Raw genomic sequence first — 19,202 nt, 5'->3', positions numbered from 1 at the left:
ATACAGATGTACGCGCCGAGCCCTCGCAACACAGATGTGAGGAAATGTTTTCAAAGGGGGTAAAAGTTTAGGAGACCGCGCGGGAACACGTGGATGGTGTCCAGGCCTCTTCAAGGTAAACCTGCCAGTAAACAAACATGGGCCGCTTCAGGACAATAACGGCGCTAATGGACCCTTTTGTAGAGGCTATAAAAAGAAAATGAGAAAGCAGGTTGGGGATTTGTGGAGCGAAAAAAGATGCAAATTAGAGAAATTCTCAAGCCAGCAGACAGGAGAGACCCTGACAGACCCTGAGGGTCTGAAGCAGGAACTAAACAGCCGACTGGAGCCTCAGAACACTTGTTTACACTTGACATTGATGGATACTACTGTATGTTTGATATACAGCTCTGTAATCTGACATCTAATCCAGTCACAAATCAACCCACTTGAAAGCATCAGCCTGTGTGGCTGATTACTAAATGGCTTCCACTCACTTGGCCTGATTGCACTTCAAACATAAACACTGGCATTAAGCTACAAACCGGCCAGCTTGCAGTTGTAACATTACAGAGGCGAATCGCAGAGGGACCTGGAGAATTGTTTACGTCTAGATTGATGACCATTAAGTAGGATAATCTCAGGGTTTGCCATGTCAAACGTCGGAGCTTCAGATTATTCAAAGTGACATGAAGTGAGGGCCTAATTAGCATAGCCGCAAACCAAAGTGACGCCACGTATCCTTGGGACACGGGTGCGGCCATCTTCTGATGGTGATATAACCCGCAGCTGAGGCTGGAGCGCCGCTTAAAAAAATAAAAGCATTCATTCCACCCGAATGCTGTATAAAAAATGGATTTAATCAATATAAAAACACTCACGCGGGTGCAGCGAGGGCTCAGACTTTAACAATACTGATAATCTCTTCAACACTGCACTCAGCACCTGTCCATGAGACAGCACACTAGAAAAAAACAGCCGTGGCCTGGTGAGTGGGAGGGCCACGAAACGCCACAGGAATGCCCTTAAGTCGGGACGGTGGGCTGGTGGAGGCGGGGTTATAACCCAATTTACAGATGTATTCTGTACGGTGAGGCAAGCGCGACATGGCAGCACCAGCGTAAAGTGACTCAGAGAGGTCACATGATCCGTTTTCCATTGTGAGGGAGTTGAAACGGCAGACGCCGACTTTAGTTCAGGGTCTTCATCGCGTCGCCTGGAGCTTCACAGTTACTCCTGTTGCTGTTGTGCATGTAAACACGCCAACGCCAGCCCGTCTCTTTGCTGTATACTAAATAAAGACAAGCATTATGAGCTCCGCGGCGCTCTGGCGTAACTTCACCAGTGACAGAACCCACACACGGAGCACAGACACCCCCAACCCCCAACACACATACATGCAACTCACACGTTTGCCCCCCACCCCCTTACCAGCCATTCAGCTCCAGCTCCATCAGCGACTGGGTCTTCTCTGAATTACACTGCAAACACCACATCATGCCGGACAGCGCGCACCAGACCAGATACTCCAGAACATTAGTGGTCCCCCTCAGCAGTCACTCAGAGCTGTGTCTACAGCAGACCCAGTTCACATGTACTGTCTCCCACCGCTCTTCGGTCCTCACGGAAGCCCCCATTTTTCATGGGAGCCAATGGATGGTCGGAGCTGAGCGGCGGTCTGCTGGCTCTGACAGACAAACACAGCTCTTTCTTATTCCTCTTTCTCCCTCTCTGTCCTCCCAGTGCCGGGCTGGTTTAGTATAAGGGAGGCGGAGGCTAACATACAGGGGAGTGCTGGTTTTGGCCCTGAGCAGTATGGAAGACAGGGGGGGTGGGGTACAAGGAAGGGGGGGTGTAGCTGGACAGAAAGAGAATAAAATGCTTCCTGTAGCGCTGATCAGGCACAGCAAAGGGCACACAAGTGATGTTTTTCCATTAAATAAAGAGATAGTGGGATGGAGAATAAAAGAGTGATGGAAAGAAAACTAGAGAAGAGAGAGAGAGAGAGAGAGAGAGAGAGAGAGAGAGAGAGGGCTTGATCTGGTACCTATATATCAAAGTCAAGGTCTGGGGGTCCACATCTGGCACAAACTGGTTATGAGGAAACTTTTCATTGGACATGACTAAAAACAGATGGCAAAATCAAAAAAACATCTTAAAAACCAAATTGTTCTTTAAACTCTTGTTCAGTAAAGTGTCAGTTTGCACCACCCTGGACTCTGCCTGCTTCTGTTATTAGGCGAAAACCCCCGAAAACACAGTCACACACTCCCAACGCAGGTTGGGAGTGTGTGACTGTCAGGGAAGCATTTTGTTGCATAAAGACCTGGGAGATGGCAAACATTACACAGCTCTATTAATAGAGCCTTCCAAGCTCGAGAAGTGACTGCTCTAAAAACAGACTGCTTCAGAAGACATCACAGACGCTGTCCACCTAAGACGGGACCGTGTCCTCGTCTCTGCGCTCCTGAGTGCTGCTCAGAGAGGCCAGGGGCTAATCACCCCTCTGAGAGATGGGGGGCTGGGGCAAACTGCCCTCGAGTCAAAGGTATTTTTTATGTAATGACAACAACACAGGAAACGGAGGGCAATGGGACCCACATGGAGCCTGTTCACACACACACACACACACACACACACACACACACACACACGCCCTTGTACTATCTTTGTGAGGACTTTCATCGACATGTTGCATTCCCCAGACCCTAGCCCTAAGTCTAACATCCCAACTAACCCCTTGACCCTCACATAATCCCAATTGTAACTCCAACCTTAAAACCATGTTCTAGCCCTTAAAGAATCATTTGAACATGTGAAGACCAGGAAAAATGTCCTCACTTTGCTTGTAGAATGCAAATTTTGGTACTCAGTATGTAGCAAGAACAGGAACACACACACACACTAGTCTGAAGGGAGATAATGACGTCCAACGACTAGAGCGCCAGACACCCCAAAATGATGACATTCGCTCCACTATTTTCATCCGAGTCTGCAAAAATGGGAGAGACAATGGTAAGTATACATATCAGAGCGGCTGATACGTGTGTGATGTGAGTCAGAAAAGCCGACAGGCAGAAGTGCTCTATTCTAGCTCCCCGCCTAAACTAAGTGCTACATGGATCTAATATGCCGCTGTTGCTTAAACAAGGACTGAATGTGAACAGAATATGTTTTATTACGAAAACACGCCGTTTCCATAGTGTGATATTTCCTGGGACCGTGATACTCATACATCAATTAGAGAGCCCTTTCTACATGCATGTGTGGTACGTGTTCAGTGTCATGTGATGTCACAGTTTTCATATACAGTGTCGCCGTGTATGTTCGTCCCTCATATATAGGCTGGACATGTAATAAAAGGGAGTATCACTATGGTCACAAGCAGTAAACAAACAAACAAGAATAGGGGAAGTTTTCATTTGGGAGGGTTTTAATAAACGTGCTCATTACTGTTTTATAGCTGATCGCCCAGGAGGGGCAGCAGAGGCAGGGGTTTCAGACCTATGGATGAGATTACATTCCACTCCCAATATAGGCTGGCTATGTGATGGGTGTGGGATATGGAATAATATCCCGATGTCCAGGCTCAAGGCGTTAAATTTAGGAAAACTTGACCCGCACCATTTTTGATTTTTATACTCGGGGAGTGTGTGTGGGGCTTTGTGTCGCTCCCTCTCCTGTAAAACTCCAGTCCAGCCGGGTCGTCTCATGAAGGCCCATTACATCTCCCTCCCCAAATCCGCCACTCTCCTTGGGAATGATGTCATTGAGAATTCCAAGCAGAGGCCCACTTTCTGCTCATAAAATGCCATTTCTTCGACTACATATGGTTCCTCTTCTGCGTATGGTTATTCAACTCCATACTCTAAAATCCCCCTCCTCCCACCCCTGCCCTCCCTTCTTTCTCTTTCTTCCATTGTGTTTGGGAGAAAAGTGTGTAGAGACTGAGGAGGCTCAAACTAAACACCTCTGTCCCGTTGTTTCCAGCAGACGCTGCGTCTGAATGCTGTCACGCAAACAACAAGAAGTGCAGGCAGAAAGAAAAGAGAAACAGGCCGGCGAAGGACGGCAAAGGAAATGGCAAAAGGACGATCGGCTTCCTGGAAAATCGGTTGCAAGCGGGGGCCCGAATGCTCCGTCTGCATGACATCATGCACCTTTTCTGATTATCTGCTCTAGCCTGAGCACGAGCCAGTCGGGCCGAGGCTGAGTTTTCCTTCCATTTTCCACTTCGCGGCCTCATCTGGAAACAATTAGGAGAGTGATGTCATCGTTTGATACAAGAGAATCCTAAATGAGATGGAGAGATCCAGGCCGGCGGGAGGAACACAAAGGGTTTTGTGTGGGGGGCTCCAAAAAAAAAAAAGTGTGATAACATAAATATACTTTCCCAGTGAAATCTCAGAAACAAAGGGCCATTTTTGTGCAGACGGTGTAGCAAGGACCTGGCATCGGACACATAAATATAGCCAGAATGAGAGTAATTAAAGGACAGAACGCCTGGGCTCATCAGCAAAGCCCGAGCAGATGTGTTGCCTTCAGGATCCTGTGCAAAAGCTCAAAAGATCATCCGCAGCGAGTGATGTCTGGGAGAGTCTGTAATTCTAACCCGGCAGAGTTTAATCTGTTTGTCCATCAGAACTGAAGGCAGAACTTCAGGAAAGGACTTCTGAGATTAGTCTGCAGAGCTGGAAGCCCAGATTTATCCCCCCCCCCCGCAAGCCCATATTTGATTTAATGTTCTTCAAAGGCAGGGTAGCGTCTCATTTTAATTTCATGGCTGTTACTTGATGCGGCTTCACATTAATAGTTCATCGTCAGTTTTTACTGAGATGATCAACTTTTTCGAACTGCAAAATTCTACTGAGTTACGAGGAAGATAATGTGGCCCAACACACCACAAACACCATCAGGAATGGTTTGAGGAACATTCCTGGGACATTCCAAGGCAATGACCTGGCCCAAAAACCTCCCAGACTGTGGCCAATAATGGATATTTACATTTTTTCTATATAAACAGATCCGAATGAGAAACCAGAACCATCACCTGGGTGATTTCTGACTTGCTGCTTGTCCAGTTGAACCTTGTACTGGTTCTCTGGACAAGTCTCCTCCGATTTAGTCTCACATTCCAAAGACATATGCTGGTAAGTGAGGGTGGAGACTCTAAATTACCAAATAAAATGAATGCAGGCGTTTCTCAGAATGAATGAACGGACAGAGAAAATGAAACTGAGACAGCCGAATGTTTATGGACCCGACATGAAGTCATATGTATATTCAACGCAGTGCCACCGGCACCAATTTACCATCTCCGTCTGCGAAACAAAGCTCCTATTGTGCTGTACAATATTTTCCTTTCAGCTCAGCAGACAGCCTGTTTTTTCAGGAGCTCTTCTCCAAATCCCCACCCCAGCTAAGACACACACCACAGCACACTTCCCTCCAGCTAAAAATAGCCCCATGCGAGGCGACGCACACTCGGGTAAACACTCAGAAGGGAACACAGTGTATGAACTGGAGATAACGGCCATGAACGCTGCTCTGGCTCCCTCTTTTTTTATTCTTGGGCCAGATGTGCGGCGTTTCACGGAGGCCAACTTTGAGGAGAGCGAGGGAGCTCAAACAGGGTTTCGACTGCCTACGAGCCCAGACTGTGACGGAGGCCACGCTGGGTAAAAATACACGACTGTCATGATGGAAACAGGAGCATGACACCACAGACAGGCAGCACCACAAGCCAGACCTCTGCAGCCTTTCCACTGTGGGCTCTCAAAGAGACAGCGCCACCTATTGGTCAGAAACAACACCAACATTTTACTGAACTATTACATCATATGGAACATTTGTGTCCTAAATTTAAGTTTAAAGGGACCAACACATGCGTGTAATCCGGTTTACCGGCCTTTATGCTGCATGCAGCCGAGCGTTTCTAATGTAGACCTGATCATCCAACCTAAATTGTCATTTTCCGCATCATTCAAGTGAATATAATACTTTAAGAGCTCAAATAACTCCGGCACATGTTTGCAGCACCAGGATGAGTAATTAATTTACACATGGCCTCCAGTAATTGCTGAACATGCAAGAAAATCTGGATAAAAATATGCCATATTTATCTATTTCCAATTAATTTTAATCCAGCCTTGCAGGCTAACAGCTCTACGGTGGGCAATCAGCCATTAGCTGCACCCCCAGTTTGTGAGAATTCAATCAAACAGGACGGATCCATCAATGTGGAGAATAATAAACATTCTGTCCCCTGGATATAAAGCAGAAGGGTTATAAAGCTACTGTAGGCCGGAGGGTTGTTGCACGCCTGACAATGCAATCAATGTGAGGCCGTGAGGTAAATGACATCCCTGAACTGAGCAAATTGACTCCAGGGCTTACGATGATAATAATTGCTGCTCTAATCAGATTGCTTTCATTGCCGACTGCACCAGCGATCAGATAAATAGCCGACGAACTCCGGCTCCCGTTGCTGTGGCGTCTAAATCACCGGCAGGATTTCATCAGCCGTCGAGCATGAAACGGTGTTGTGTTGGGTAAACAGGCTGCTGAACAAGATGTTTAACTCGTGATCCGGCGGCACGGTTACATGCTCGTCGGCGCGGCATCCTTCTGCCATAAAGAAGAGATTACCTGTGAGGAGACACACTTGGGATCATCACACCCTGACGCCTGATTTCCCCCCCTGCTCACACTGCTGCCTATATTAAGGCTTTTATGGCTTTGGTTTCCTTCAGACAGCCGGGCCTCTGTCCACCCCCTGTGGTGCCCGGCGGCAGCCCTTCGCCGGCGATGCCAGCTCTGCCTCTGTGGTGACCAGAGCCCAGCGTAGAAACACTACAGCCTATTGAGCCCCAGCGAGCACCTCTCCGCTCGGCCCTCTGCACTGGCATGAGCTATTGTTTGTGTTGGCCGTGCGCATAAAAGCAGCCTTTCTCGTGTCCGTTCTGTCACGCCTTAGCGGCCTTTGATTGAAGAACAGCAGCCACAGCTATGAGACGCGCCAATACGACCGAATAATATCAACCGTTGACTTTTCCTCCACACGGCACCAACTTCAGTATCAAAGTCTTCTTTTAGTTTCTTAATGGCTCTAATTTCCTGGGAGTGATATAATCACACAGGAAGCCTGATGCTATTTCAGGGGAAAAGGGACAAACACTAAAAACTGAAGGGCAGCGACTATACTACAGCCTTCAATCACTATTTTCAGGGGCCCTGATGTCTGTGGCCCCTGAGAAAGTGGCCTTTAGAAGCTGCTTAAGGTAATGAGCAGTAAAAGCTTAAACACGCATTTTGAAATAAGGATCATGAAAACTGATTCCCCAAATGTGGCTCAAGGCCATCACAGCTAGAATTTCATCAGTTTTACCTCAGGTCATCTTTGAGCCGAAGTTCAACTTTGAAGATGTGACGAAACTTTGCTGGCGGGTGAAGCCAATGAATATGTGAAGAGTCGCAGGATCGGCTTAAATCTGATAACGGCCATGAAAGCTTGATGAGTTGCAATTAAACATGAACGAAACGGCAGAGTTGCAAAATTGATTCCTCCCGTCTGAGTCTTCATAGAGGGGGGAGGAAAAACAGAGATTCAGTGTCGCCGAGCGGTCAGCACATCATTATTATTGCTAAATAAAACAGAAGATCTGGAAGCAATCAATCAGAGAACAAATGAGAGGAGGCAGAGCGGTCACCAACATACCCCCACCCCTCCCGAGCGGGTCGGCAAGGCGAAAAGGAAGCTGCGGAAACCTTTTGTGCTGAGGAATGGGTTCGTGTTGACATATTCCAGTGGAACAAGATATCCTGAGTGTGCAAGTTCCATTCATACCACCACTTCCACAAGGCCTGCAAAGTGCAAATCAGCAGATCGTACATTACAGCACGCAGGAGGTCGGGACCGGCTTTACGGCGAATAACAAGCAGACCGTAATTCAGGAAGCAGACTCCCCCTGAGACGGTGCCACAGCATTTCTTTTTTTTTAAAAAGCGTGTTGAACGAGGGGGTGTGGGGATTAATTTGCCACCTGTGATAAACTACCTGACTATAGCTAATGTTGGCCTCCATTTAATTCACAAACAAGCAAACCTGACTGGGCAGCTCCTCCTGTAGCTGAAATACGATAACGAGGAGTCCTGGCAAGAGCCAGACGGTGCGCATTAGCAAGAGAGTGGAGGCGAACAAAGCAGGTTGGGATCATTAGAGGGGGATGATGCACGTCGGTGGTACACCTGTCCACCATCCCGGCGAGTTCGGGTGGCCGCCGCACTGATCCGCAGCCCCTCAAGTGCTTATGAGACCCACATCGGCTTCTCCTTCTGTCAATATCAGTTGAAGGAGAGCTCGTGGTACCACACTCGCGGTGGTCCGTCCTCTAGTCTAGTGGGGGTGAATGATAATAACAAAACCTCGAATTACAAGAAAATAAACGGAAGATTCTTTTTCCTGCTACGTTTTCTGGGATTCTAGACATTTGATGAGGTTACAAACAGAGATTTCCTGACTGAATGAGGACAGCCCCGATTCTGTCACTGCCATAAACCGAACTTCCTCAGACGTCCATCAAAGGCAGGCGTCCGTATCAGCTGGAGGTTTTCCCCTCACGCCCAGATTCTCTGACTGACTTTAAGATCAACACGGGCCACAAAAGAATGTTTTCCCTTCCTCGAGTCGGGTTTCTGGGAGTTTGCTTGACCTTGGAGTATTTCTCACTGTGGGTAGATTTGAATTTTCTTTGTGGAAAGATGAACATTTACTTTAAAGCAACCTCAGTGGAGCCGTGGTTCAGTTTCCTGAAGACAAAACTGAGCAGAGCCCTGGAAAACCAAACAGGAAACAGATTTCAGGCAGCCACTCGATGCAAATCACTTTCACCCAAACTACAAAGGAAAAACTTAGGTTAGACTTGTCAGGATGTTACTCTGCACAAACAACTGTAAGCCCGGGAAAACTGAGAAGCTCTGCAGGAAATGGAACTTCAAATACAAGTGTGCAACCTGAAAATCCATTTTTTCCTCCATATATTTATATAAATGCATAAATCCATGCGAAAACTACACAATTACCCATGTTATATACTAGATGCAAACCAGATCAACTGCATCCCGGCGACCTTTCACCGGCAGCAAACTACAAAAATGTTAGCGTGACAGATGGGAGATGAGTCAGCAACACCCTGCATCCTCCAGCCGAAGTGATAACAGGATAAGCAACCTTTGCTTGGATGATCTGTGCTGCTGTTCTGCACTGTCTTTGCTAATCAAGCGACTGTCTGTTCCTCCGACACAGCAACCTCTGTCCAGTCAGAGACGCGCTATCGTGTGTCTCCAGCACATCATCTGGGCCGGCTCCCAGTGTCAAAGGTCATCTACACATTCAAGTGTACCTACAAATAATCCCAGAATAGAATTCTGCCCTTTATTTACTGTACCAGAAACGGTGACTCTGCCACAGGATGACAGCACATGTGACTGGATGGAGTGCACACACGGGGCAGCGAAAGACGCAATAGAGAATGACAGAAATGGACTGGGGGGCGGGGGGAAATGGGGTGGGGGGGGGTGAGCTGCACGTGAGAATGTCTGCTAAAGAAGAAGAGAAAAAAATCCCCGTGCACGCAATGAACACAGTGCTGCTCTGTGTTGTCGGGCCTCCTTTCTAAGGTACAGAATGGCTGACAAGTGAAAAGCCTTCTCACGCTCCGTCCATCTAATAGGCTGTAATGACAGGCTCGCTAATCCATCCATTCTGTTCACGGGGCTAATGAGAGCGCGAGCGTGGACGCTGGCTCTTCATGAGCGACCAGGGAGACGGGGTCCTCAGACACTCCGGAGTGGAAAAGATGTTAACAGGACGTTCTGTGACTCAGACGGAACTCCAGATTACAAGCAAAAGTATGAATCAGAGGGACACCAGGGCCAACAAATGAGCGGAGACACGTCCAGCTTTACAGAAGAGGCTTAAATTTACAAATCATGCAGGTACAGACCGAAAGTTGAGACATATATCTGCTGTTTCATGCTGATTCATTAGTGTTACTGTTGGAAATAAGGCTCTGCAATAGCCATTTCAAGAGTAGACAAGAATTAGAAAGTCACAGAGTTTTGAGGGATAAATCTCCTACACACACACACACACACACACACACGTAGAGCCCAGGTACCTCAGCACATGTGTCTCCACAGCGGGACGCCAGATCCAGGACTTGATGAGAAATTGTCACGGCTCTCTGCGGGTCGGTCAGGCAGCTGTGGATACTGGAGCAGCTGAATGCAGACTGGAAAGCTCAATCAGACTTGGTTTACTCTCACTAATCAGCATTTTCTCCTCAACGTCGACGAGCCTCTCATCGGCCTCGGCGCCCTCCCACTGCTTCATTTGTCTGCTGCGCTCAGCTGCGTCTCTCACATTCATTCTTTCTCACTTTTTCCTGCACAAGTGTACACCCCCCCCGTCAAAAACATGCCTCTACCCCAATCTGTGTTCATTTACTCAGCTGCTCTGGGGACACGTCCGAAGCTTCATCTGCAAGGTCACTGGCTGTGTTTTCCCCCCTCCTCAGGACACGGAGTTTTGCCGAAGGCTAAATCAGAGCTTTTGACCAGGACGCGTCCTCAGACTGACTGAGCACGGTCCAGAACGTAGTTAGATAACACTGTCGAGATATTAGACAGTCCTTTATACCTTTATATATACTGAACAAGCTGATATGGGGGAATGTGCAGCCCTCCCTCTGTGTCAGAACATTCAGTTTAATGGTTACAAAAGATACTCTGGGTCATTCATCCTTAATTCCTGCTGTTCTGAAGGGAAAATGTGGAATCTCCTTGACTATGTGTCTGGAGAACTGACTCACTCAGTGTTCCTGCACCCTATACACCCATCTGATGTTATACTTGCTTTATTATATTACTACGATATAAAAGCAGCATGAAAGGCTGCAGCCATCTATCACGGAGCTGACGGTAAATCAGTGCAGAGCAAAATGTCTTTAGGTTGAAGGAGATGCAGAGGACAGTGGACAGCGTCTAAGGAAAGGAGAGAATAAGAGCCGTCTGCGTCCTCATACAGGGTTAGAAAAGGTGGATCAGCTGATTTGTGACTAACGGCAACATTAATAGAAGCAACGCTGGGACAGCACAGTTGCCAAAAGGAAGAAGAAGTCCTGTCTAATTCTAGGACATTTCCAGATTGACATATCTGATGCCAACATACTGGAAAAATGACTCAGAGATTAACCAGACAGAGAGAGACAGAGACAGAGAGAGACAGAGAGAGACAGAGACAGAGAGAGAGACAGAGAGACAGAGAGAGACAGAGACAGAGAGAGACAGAGAGAGACAGAGACAGAGAGAGACAGAGACAGAGAGAGACAGAGAGAGACAGAGACAGAGAGAGAGACAGAGAGAGACAGAGACAGAGAGAGACAGAGAGAGACAGAGAGAGACAGAGAGAATTGTATTGATGGCAAAATTCATATATTTTTACAAAAAACAATGTTACTGCCATGATAAAACCATTATTCTCTCAGACCAGTTAAATAACATTTGGCAGAGGCTTCATCTGGGAAAAAAGCCAACAAAATCAGCTTTAACTCGTCTTCTTTCACCTCGTGGATGACTCATTTATCTCACCCAAAATACTTCCCATTCTTTCATTTCTCCATGCTCTGCCCTTGACTTTCTCACAAATACCCAGTGGTCTCTCCCACACAGCAGGGGGGGAGATTAATGGGACGCCCATGTCAAGTGACCACAGCTTTTCACAGACTTCAGGGTTGATCTCTGTCCTGAGGAGCCTCCGCCAGCAGGGGGCGCTGGCGCATAGCCCATGCTGCAAGCAGAGCTATGCGGGGTTTAGGGACATCGTCCGATCAAAAGGCTCATCAAAGGGAGCAGATGCAGAGCGGAGCAGCAGAGGGGAAGGTGAGCGGTTTAAAAAGAGTCGAAACGTGCACGGAGGAGGAGAACCCGGAGGGAGCTTGTTCAGGCTGCGGACAGGTTTACGTGTGAGCTGCAGCCTGTGGTGGCATCAAAAACCCAACTGAAATGAGCTGATATGAAGCGCTTACGACCTCACGGCCGATCAGAACCGATCTGAGGTCAGAAAGTCGAAAACGCTGCAGACGAATGATGTCACAGGCACAAGGTCCGGCGCCCACAGCGCGTCTCTGTGGACGGACGCTTCATAGATTGAAATCAGGATTTATCACAATTGCACGCACGTGCGCGGACCTCCGAGGCTGGTTGTCAAGGCAACGGCTACTGCCGACGGGAGGGGAAAAAAATTACCTTTTGAGTGTCGGAGGATTTCTGTGTGCACAGAGCAATTAGTCCATGTGAGAGAACAACTGAACTTAAATGAGTGTTCATTCACCACCATCACAGCCTGGCTGGCACCGCCGCCTGTCAGCCCCCCCCCCCCATGCAGGAACACGGTATGTTCACAGCACTCGTTAAGTCCATGCAAATACTCTTCATAAGCAGAGTTCCTCGTATATTTTTTTAACAATAGGTGTTCTGTACATGGATCTGGGATGTTCTCCTGTTTGTTTTCCTGCCCACTAATTCATCGCTGTTCAGGCCTGAGCTTAAAGCCCCCAAAGGTGCTGCTCTGTTTTATGGAGTACACTAAAATGCTCTCCGGTGTCATTATCAGCTCCCCCATTCCCTGACCCTAAACCCCTCCTCGCTCCTTCCTGCCATCAATCAAAACGGGCTCCGGATAATGAGGCTCGGCTCTGTCGCAGTGACGAGTTGGTGAATTTAGCGGCACTTACTGGCCGGATGCTCAGCTGGCTCACAGCTGAGCCTGAGAAAACCCCTAAAACCATTCATTCACAGAAACCGAGAGGGGCAACGGCGATCCCAAGGATGCGCCGATCGACCGCCACGTTCCGCAGAGCAGCAATAAACCCGGTTGCAATTATGGGAAATGGGCAGGTCATTTCCTCCATCTTCCACCCGAGTGTTTTACAGCGGACGCATGCATGCACCTGAGTGCGTGCACGGCGGTGAAAGGCGCATGCAGAGTGTGTACAAAAGGGCTGCAGTGCAGCAGCATGAGCTCATCACTCTCCTTTTCTCCCCCTCCTGCTCGGCTGCCCCCCCACCGCTGCCCCTCCTCGCGCTCACCATTACATAAGTTAATGCAGCACACACCCTCATTATTCTCGGGGCCAGAGCTGTGAAGAGAAACACGGCAACGTGCCATCTGATGCAGAGCAGCAGCACAAACAGGGCAGGAACAGGCCGATCACAGAGACTGGGGGCAAAAAAAACCCCGTCCCAGTTTTAATCGCTAGGGTAAAAGGTGCAAAAATCAGACTATTTTCAACTTACACGTCTCAGGTTGTGATGTAGGCACATGCCTCACACCTCAGTCTGCACCCGGAGCATGAACAGCTCTCTCTCGCCCTCTCTCCCTCTCTCTCTGGCAGACAGCATTCTTCAGCGCAACAGTAAACAAACCAGCTTCCTCAGCTCATTAACATTCCGAAAAGCTGCCCGGCTTATCAGATCACCCGCCGCGGCGTCTCCAAATATGCGCTTTAACGCTGCGACCCTGCGGCCGCGACAGCCCGTCGGCCGCCTTTTTTGTGCCACAATGACCTTTCGGCAAACAAGGTGGCCACGTTATTGAAGAGAGGGCTCAAATTTATAGCTGGTGCCTCTCTGAGAGAAAGATAGACGTCAATAATTCAGTAGCTTGGACAGCGCCTGCAAAACCAGCCTGCCAAAGTATTGTCAACTGATTATTATATATAGAAGTACATGAATAAGGGTGCAGCCTGCTGTGTTCATACAGATTGTTGCAGTGTGCAGCTAATTTCCACTGGATAAGAAATAAGACAAGTGTGAGTACGAAAAGGCCGGCGGGCTGAGGTTTGCTGAATCGACAAGGAGTCGCCTCGCGCGGTTGGTCAAAGCCCCGTGATCCGACTACGGCGACTTCCTGCGACCACAGAGAGCAAAATGAGTTTGATCCGCTCAGCAGAAAATTTGCCAGTTTCCCGCTCCGCCGTCCTGAAGGACAGCTGCTTTCCGAGACGCGGCTAAACTTTTCCACCCTGAAAATATTTTTCTCCTCACTCACCGCAGCAGAGCCGAGAGCTCGCTCTGGCAGGTCGCTGTTTTTCCATTACAAGTTGTTCCTCCCAGGTCCCCCCTCCAAAAAAAGACCCGGCTTGTCAGGCAGCCAGCGTACCGACGGAGAGGTCAGCGTCGGCTGTATCATACGGCCGCGATGTTGAATCACCTGCTGTTCGGAGCTAATTGGTCGGCCTCACTTCATTTATGCAGCACTGGAGCTACGACAGAGCAGAGGCGCCTCTGTGGGTTTCAGACCTGACGTGAACCAGAGCCACACACATTAATAAGCCATGGTGCCGCTCCAGTGTCTGACACAGCTGCAGACACAGATCAGATGGACCCCAGTGTCCAGTATCACTGTTACAGCTGAGCAGTGCGGCCTTAAAACAAAATATTTCAGTTGGAATTTGCCCATTTTCTGCTTGAGATCATGCATTACTTATTATTACCAGTCCAAACCAGTGCAGCCTGGGTTCCATCTAAAACAATCAGAGGAGGAGCTCATTCTGTTAGTGCAGTCAGCCACCAGGGGGCGATGCCGATCCCTCAGTCGCACTTTTATGGAACATATATGAACTAGCACGTAACAAAATCTAGCATATTCCTCCTCATTTGGGGTAAATAAGATCTGCATTTATCGTAAGAGTAACTAAGAAAGCCATGATGTACAGTTGCAATCATTATGGGATCGCCGTTGTTATTTTGCATCGTCCACCAGAGAGACAAAATAAAACTAATGGTTCAACATGAAAGGGCGGCATCAGGGAGGAAACAGTGAGACCACATGAAAAGTCAAAACAGTGGGTTAAACATTACATTTTTTAATTTCCCTGCAGGCCACCTCATTATAATCACAGGATAGCCAACGTCAAATAATCGCATGCCTTTGAAAAGCAAAAGGGAAAAAGAAAGAAAATCATGAGTAATGGTAATCCCCCACTGGCTGCAGTGTTTATCTGAGCGCTGCTCATCATAAGATATTCAGGCGAAACCTCTGTCAGAGGACAAAGTCGGGCGATAACGGGGTTTTAAAAAGGAGGGAAACAAGGAACGGGCAGATGATCCCTAAATCTATTGTCAAAGACGCGTCCTTGATAAAGAGACCTTGAAAATGTCTTTGCCTGGTCCGAGAGACGCCGATCAGTTATTTCCGTGGTTCTGGAGAGGAAACCACTAAGCTGAGCATATAGACAGGAATGTTATTGGATGGGTAATACGTCAGGAATATGCCAGCAGGCTGCTGCGGTCAGCTGGGACGACAACCATCATTTAGCCGGCCTGAGCCAGATGGTCTCCTACCTTATAGTTCGGCTGGAAATGCAGTACCTCCACATTGTGTTCCATATGACGGTGACATCAGCAGGAGCATCACACATGCCAGAGGGAAAAAAGGGGGGGAAAAACAAACCGCGCAGGGCACCGAGGGGAAGTTACAAGGTTGAAAAACACACAATTGTATTAAGTCCCCGACTGAAATAACCACAAAAAGTACAGTCTGTGCTCACTCCATCCCGGACCACAAATTACACCCCACATCCTCCGCTTTCCATTGAAAATCCCACTGAGAAATGCATTCTTTCAGCGCCGGAGTTGCTCTGCCTGTGTAGTTTTGAAGCTCTCCCAGTCCTGATTTATGGTGAGCTCAGTGTTGCTACACCAGCAAGCTGCCTCATGACCAAGTAAGGTAAAGGTCCCAGTACATATAGCGGCAAGAAAATCATCCCTCGTCTTGACAAAAGCTCTCCACCCATCAGGGTCCACACACCAGCCCCCACTGCTCTCTGCAGACACCCCTTCCTTCTCTCCTCTGTGCAGTCCTCAACTTATCTGCCGCTCCCCAGCGGCGATGGGCCGGGCCCGCGGCGTCTTTCTCGTGCGCGCTTGTGTTTACGTGGACGCCAGCGAAGGCGAGATAGAGGGAATCGGAGTGGCAGATGGGGAGATGGAAGGGGCCGGAGAGAGCCGCGCGGGCCAGTGTCCAACAATCACACCGCTCTCGATGGGGAGGCCACGCAGGAGGGAGGGTGAAGCCCAGTTCAGCAGCTGGGAGAGGCTGTTTTCACTTACAACACACAATCTTGCTTTAATAACACGGCCTTGGCGCTGGGATACAATCTGCACGCTACACCGATGTCATCCAGTTACGCCCAATGACAGGAATATTCCAGTAACTCTGCTGGATTGCTGACACAATGTTATTCACAGACAACAGAAAGGAAAAAAATCAGCCAAAACAATCCCAGACAGTGACGGGTCCTCTCCAGCAGTTAGCATTAGCACCATCCAATTCTAGAAAAACTATGGATACGTGATATCACTGCTGAATGCCACGATTGAGAGGTGAGATTTGAATATTTGGGGATGATAAAGTGTTCAAATTGAGAAAAAAGGGACCTATTTTGCAGCATTAAAGTCCTTTGTCTTTTGAAGTCGTTGCTAACATCGAGCCCAAACTGAAGATTCTCCGCAAACGCTGCAAAAAAATAAACAATGTGATGATTTATTTGTGACCAATATTAATATATCAATATAAGTCAGGCGTAAATGTACAATACACAGAAATATTTAAGATATAACAAGCAGCGTTTGAATTGTGCATATTATGCACATGTTGAGCAATACTGTGCGCAGCCATAGTTCAATTCCCAATAATATCAGGATTTTGAGGTAGCTCTAGTTTAACTGCGCAGTAAGCAGAGAACAAATGAGAACGCAAAGATCTAAGTTTGTTTGTAGAGGACGCCCTGTTGGCGGGGGTGGGGGGTTCCCCTAAAGCCCGTCTTCAAAGAAGGGATGAATAATTAATGAATCATCGGTGTCCTCTATCCTCCGAATATTAATGCTTTTGACAAACTGGGTGTTTATGTAGCCGAACACATTAGCATACAGAGCCGAGACCGCACCAGCTTTCACACTAGATCAGCTTCCCTCTGATCCAGACATCAAACATCTGCACGAAGCAAACCTCCTGGAGCACAGCCGGTTGGATCCCACTGGTGCAGCAGCACCAAACCAGAATAGAAATGCTCTAACTGGAAGCACTGGGCTCAGAATTATGCTGAATAAGAGCTGAAATTGCAGCCTGAGGTCCGTGGGCGTGTTTACGGAGCAACAAACACGTGGGAGACGCAGCCAAAAGCGGGGCGCCGTCCTTGGTGGAGAAACGTTCGCAAAGTACATCGATTTGCATCGCAAACGGAGGAGCGCGCACGCGTCAGCTGTGTTGTGACAGGCGGCAGCAGACATGACAGGAGGCAGCAGGGGGATGGCGGGGATGGGGGGGGGGGGGGGGCTGGGCCGCGCACGCTTTTAAATGCACCTTTAAGCTGCAGAAATAAATGTCAGCCAAGAAAAAAAACTCCGAAGATAAAGACAATATTTGCATCCGCTAAGTCGTTTCGCCGTTTTCCATCTGAGGTGTTGCTACAGGACATTAGTCCAATTAGCGCGGCGTGACTGAGGCGTCGTGAGGGAGGCGGGGGTCCCCAAACGCATTATGCATTCATAAAATATGGATTCTCTTTTTCTATTTGGGCAGCCGAGCAAGGCCGCAGAGCTCGACTCGGTAATCGAGCCCAGCTCCTGCAGTAGGTGAAGGTGAATAAAGAGGGGTCCCGCCGGGGCAGGAGCCTGCTCAGCTAGCACGTTCAACCGACCACCAGCACCATTCCAAGTGCCAACTGGGTCCGTCTAAAAAAGAAACAGCCAAAGACTGAGCTGGCTCGCCAACAAGGGAACCATTTCTCTTCCTGAGAGTTCAACATCGTCTCAGGACGTGCTGTTGGCGCAGGTAGCGGCGCGGCGCAGAGCTGAAATGATCTGCTGGGAGACGTACCTCTTATAAAAGCTGCTGTGGGGGTGCAGACACAGAACGTGCCAGTAATCGAGGCAAAACGCCTTAAACTTCCACATCCTCCAGTCAAGGAATCAAGAGGGCGAAACGGCAGAGGTTTCCGGCGGCATCCACGGGCAGCATGGCACTCCAGAGGCAGGCTGGTTCTCTCCTGCCTGGCCGGCACAGCTGGACGAGTGGCTTCAATCCGCCCAGAACGACCACATCACTCCTGGCAGCGTCACCAACCCGCGTAGGAAACCTCCCGTCTGCGTTGCCAGTGTTACGGCCGGAGGTCCATCCTCTCCTGAAATGTATTTTTATTGGGCTGCTGCTGCCGCTCCGTTTTATTTAGCTCCTATCGAGGTCAGTCGGCTCGTCCCTGATCGTCCACAGTCCAGCATCCACAGAGAGCTCGCGCCTGCAGCCACAGCTGTTCCTCACCGCCACAACTTGTTCCTCAACGGTTCCCCTCCGTCCTTTCCTCAAGAGCAAACTTTTCTAACGAGCCAGAGGCTGGATCTTGGCTCTGGCGTCCTGCCGTCACTCCTTCAGCTCAACGCCATCCTTCGCTAGCCTCCTCCTTTCCTCCAGCCCGATGCTGAACCTTCTCCCGTCCTATCTCTGTCCCCCTTACTCCCGTCCCTCTCCCTCCCTCTTCCTCAGCCGCTACCATCCACACAGGACCTCCCAGTAATGTGCCGATTGTGGTTGCCGGGCAACACTCACATACTACTGAAGCTTCAGATGGAATCCTTGCAGAGCCGGCCGTTATTGGCCCACGTCTGAGTGGGGAGGGGCTGCCGCAACGTTGCACGACCCGATGAGGTTACATGGATACATTTGTCAAATAAATATGAGCTTGAATGTTTGGTAAGAAAGGCAGGATTTGGCTAATCCAGATGCTAGAAACAGCACAGATAAACACAATAAATTACTGGCAAAACATTTGAGGAAATCCTCAATTATCATCAACCTGAGCCAGTGATGAGTTTGTGACGCCCAGATATGTCCTGCTCTCCTTTACTGTGCAGGACGTGCAAGTTCAGGAGCACCGCAAGACTTTCCATTCCTTTCTTTTTTTGCATTCGAACAGAGACAGGGCTGTTCTTTCTCCAGTGCCTGCCACGGTGCAGTGCCACCCTGCCCCAGCAGTCATGGGAAAAGGGGTGTGGGAGGGCCTCTCATCAATATTCAACTGCTGTTGGTGTCCAAACACCCCGGAACCCTGGAAAGAGCGCATTTAACACAAACAGGCAAATAACTGACCACACCGTTGTGCATA

General features: G+C 48.8%; 1 protein-coding gene across 9 annotated transcripts in view; it reads right to left on the bottom strand.

Moving 5' to 3' along the window:
• The window catches only part of LOC130529505 (IQ motif and SEC7 domain-containing protein 1-like), a 64,286-nt gene that overhangs the window by 15,822 nt on the left and 29,262 nt on the right, over window positions 1–19,202 (bottom strand). Inside the window, exon 1 of one of the 9 annotated variants that reach the window (XM_057039804.1) lies at window positions 17,921–18,549. The exons of 4 other annotated variants lie outside the window; for them this stretch is intronic. In XM_057039804.1, coding sequence (XP_056895784.1) covers window positions 17,921–17,997 — 77 coding nt within the window. In that variant the 5' untranslated portion in view covers window positions 17,998–18,549. Of the gene's footprint in view, window positions 1–1,410; window positions 1,698–10,157; window positions 10,378–15,384; window positions 15,993–17,920; window positions 18,550–19,202 lie in introns of those variants that run through there. 4 more of the 9 variants (XM_057039802.1, XM_057039808.1, XM_057039805.1 and 1 more) reach the window with 4 other exon arrangements.

The sequence above is a fragment of the Takifugu flavidus genome, chromosome 8 (genome assembly GCF_003711565.1).
Source record: "Takifugu flavidus isolate HTHZ2018 chromosome 8, ASM371156v2, whole genome shotgun sequence".
In the NCBI taxonomy this organism is placed as follows: Eukaryota; Metazoa; Chordata; class Actinopteri; order Tetraodontiformes; family Tetraodontidae; genus Takifugu; species Takifugu flavidus.
Note: the sequence above shows the minus strand (reverse complement) of the source record. Positions and strands in the feature narration are given on the sequence as shown.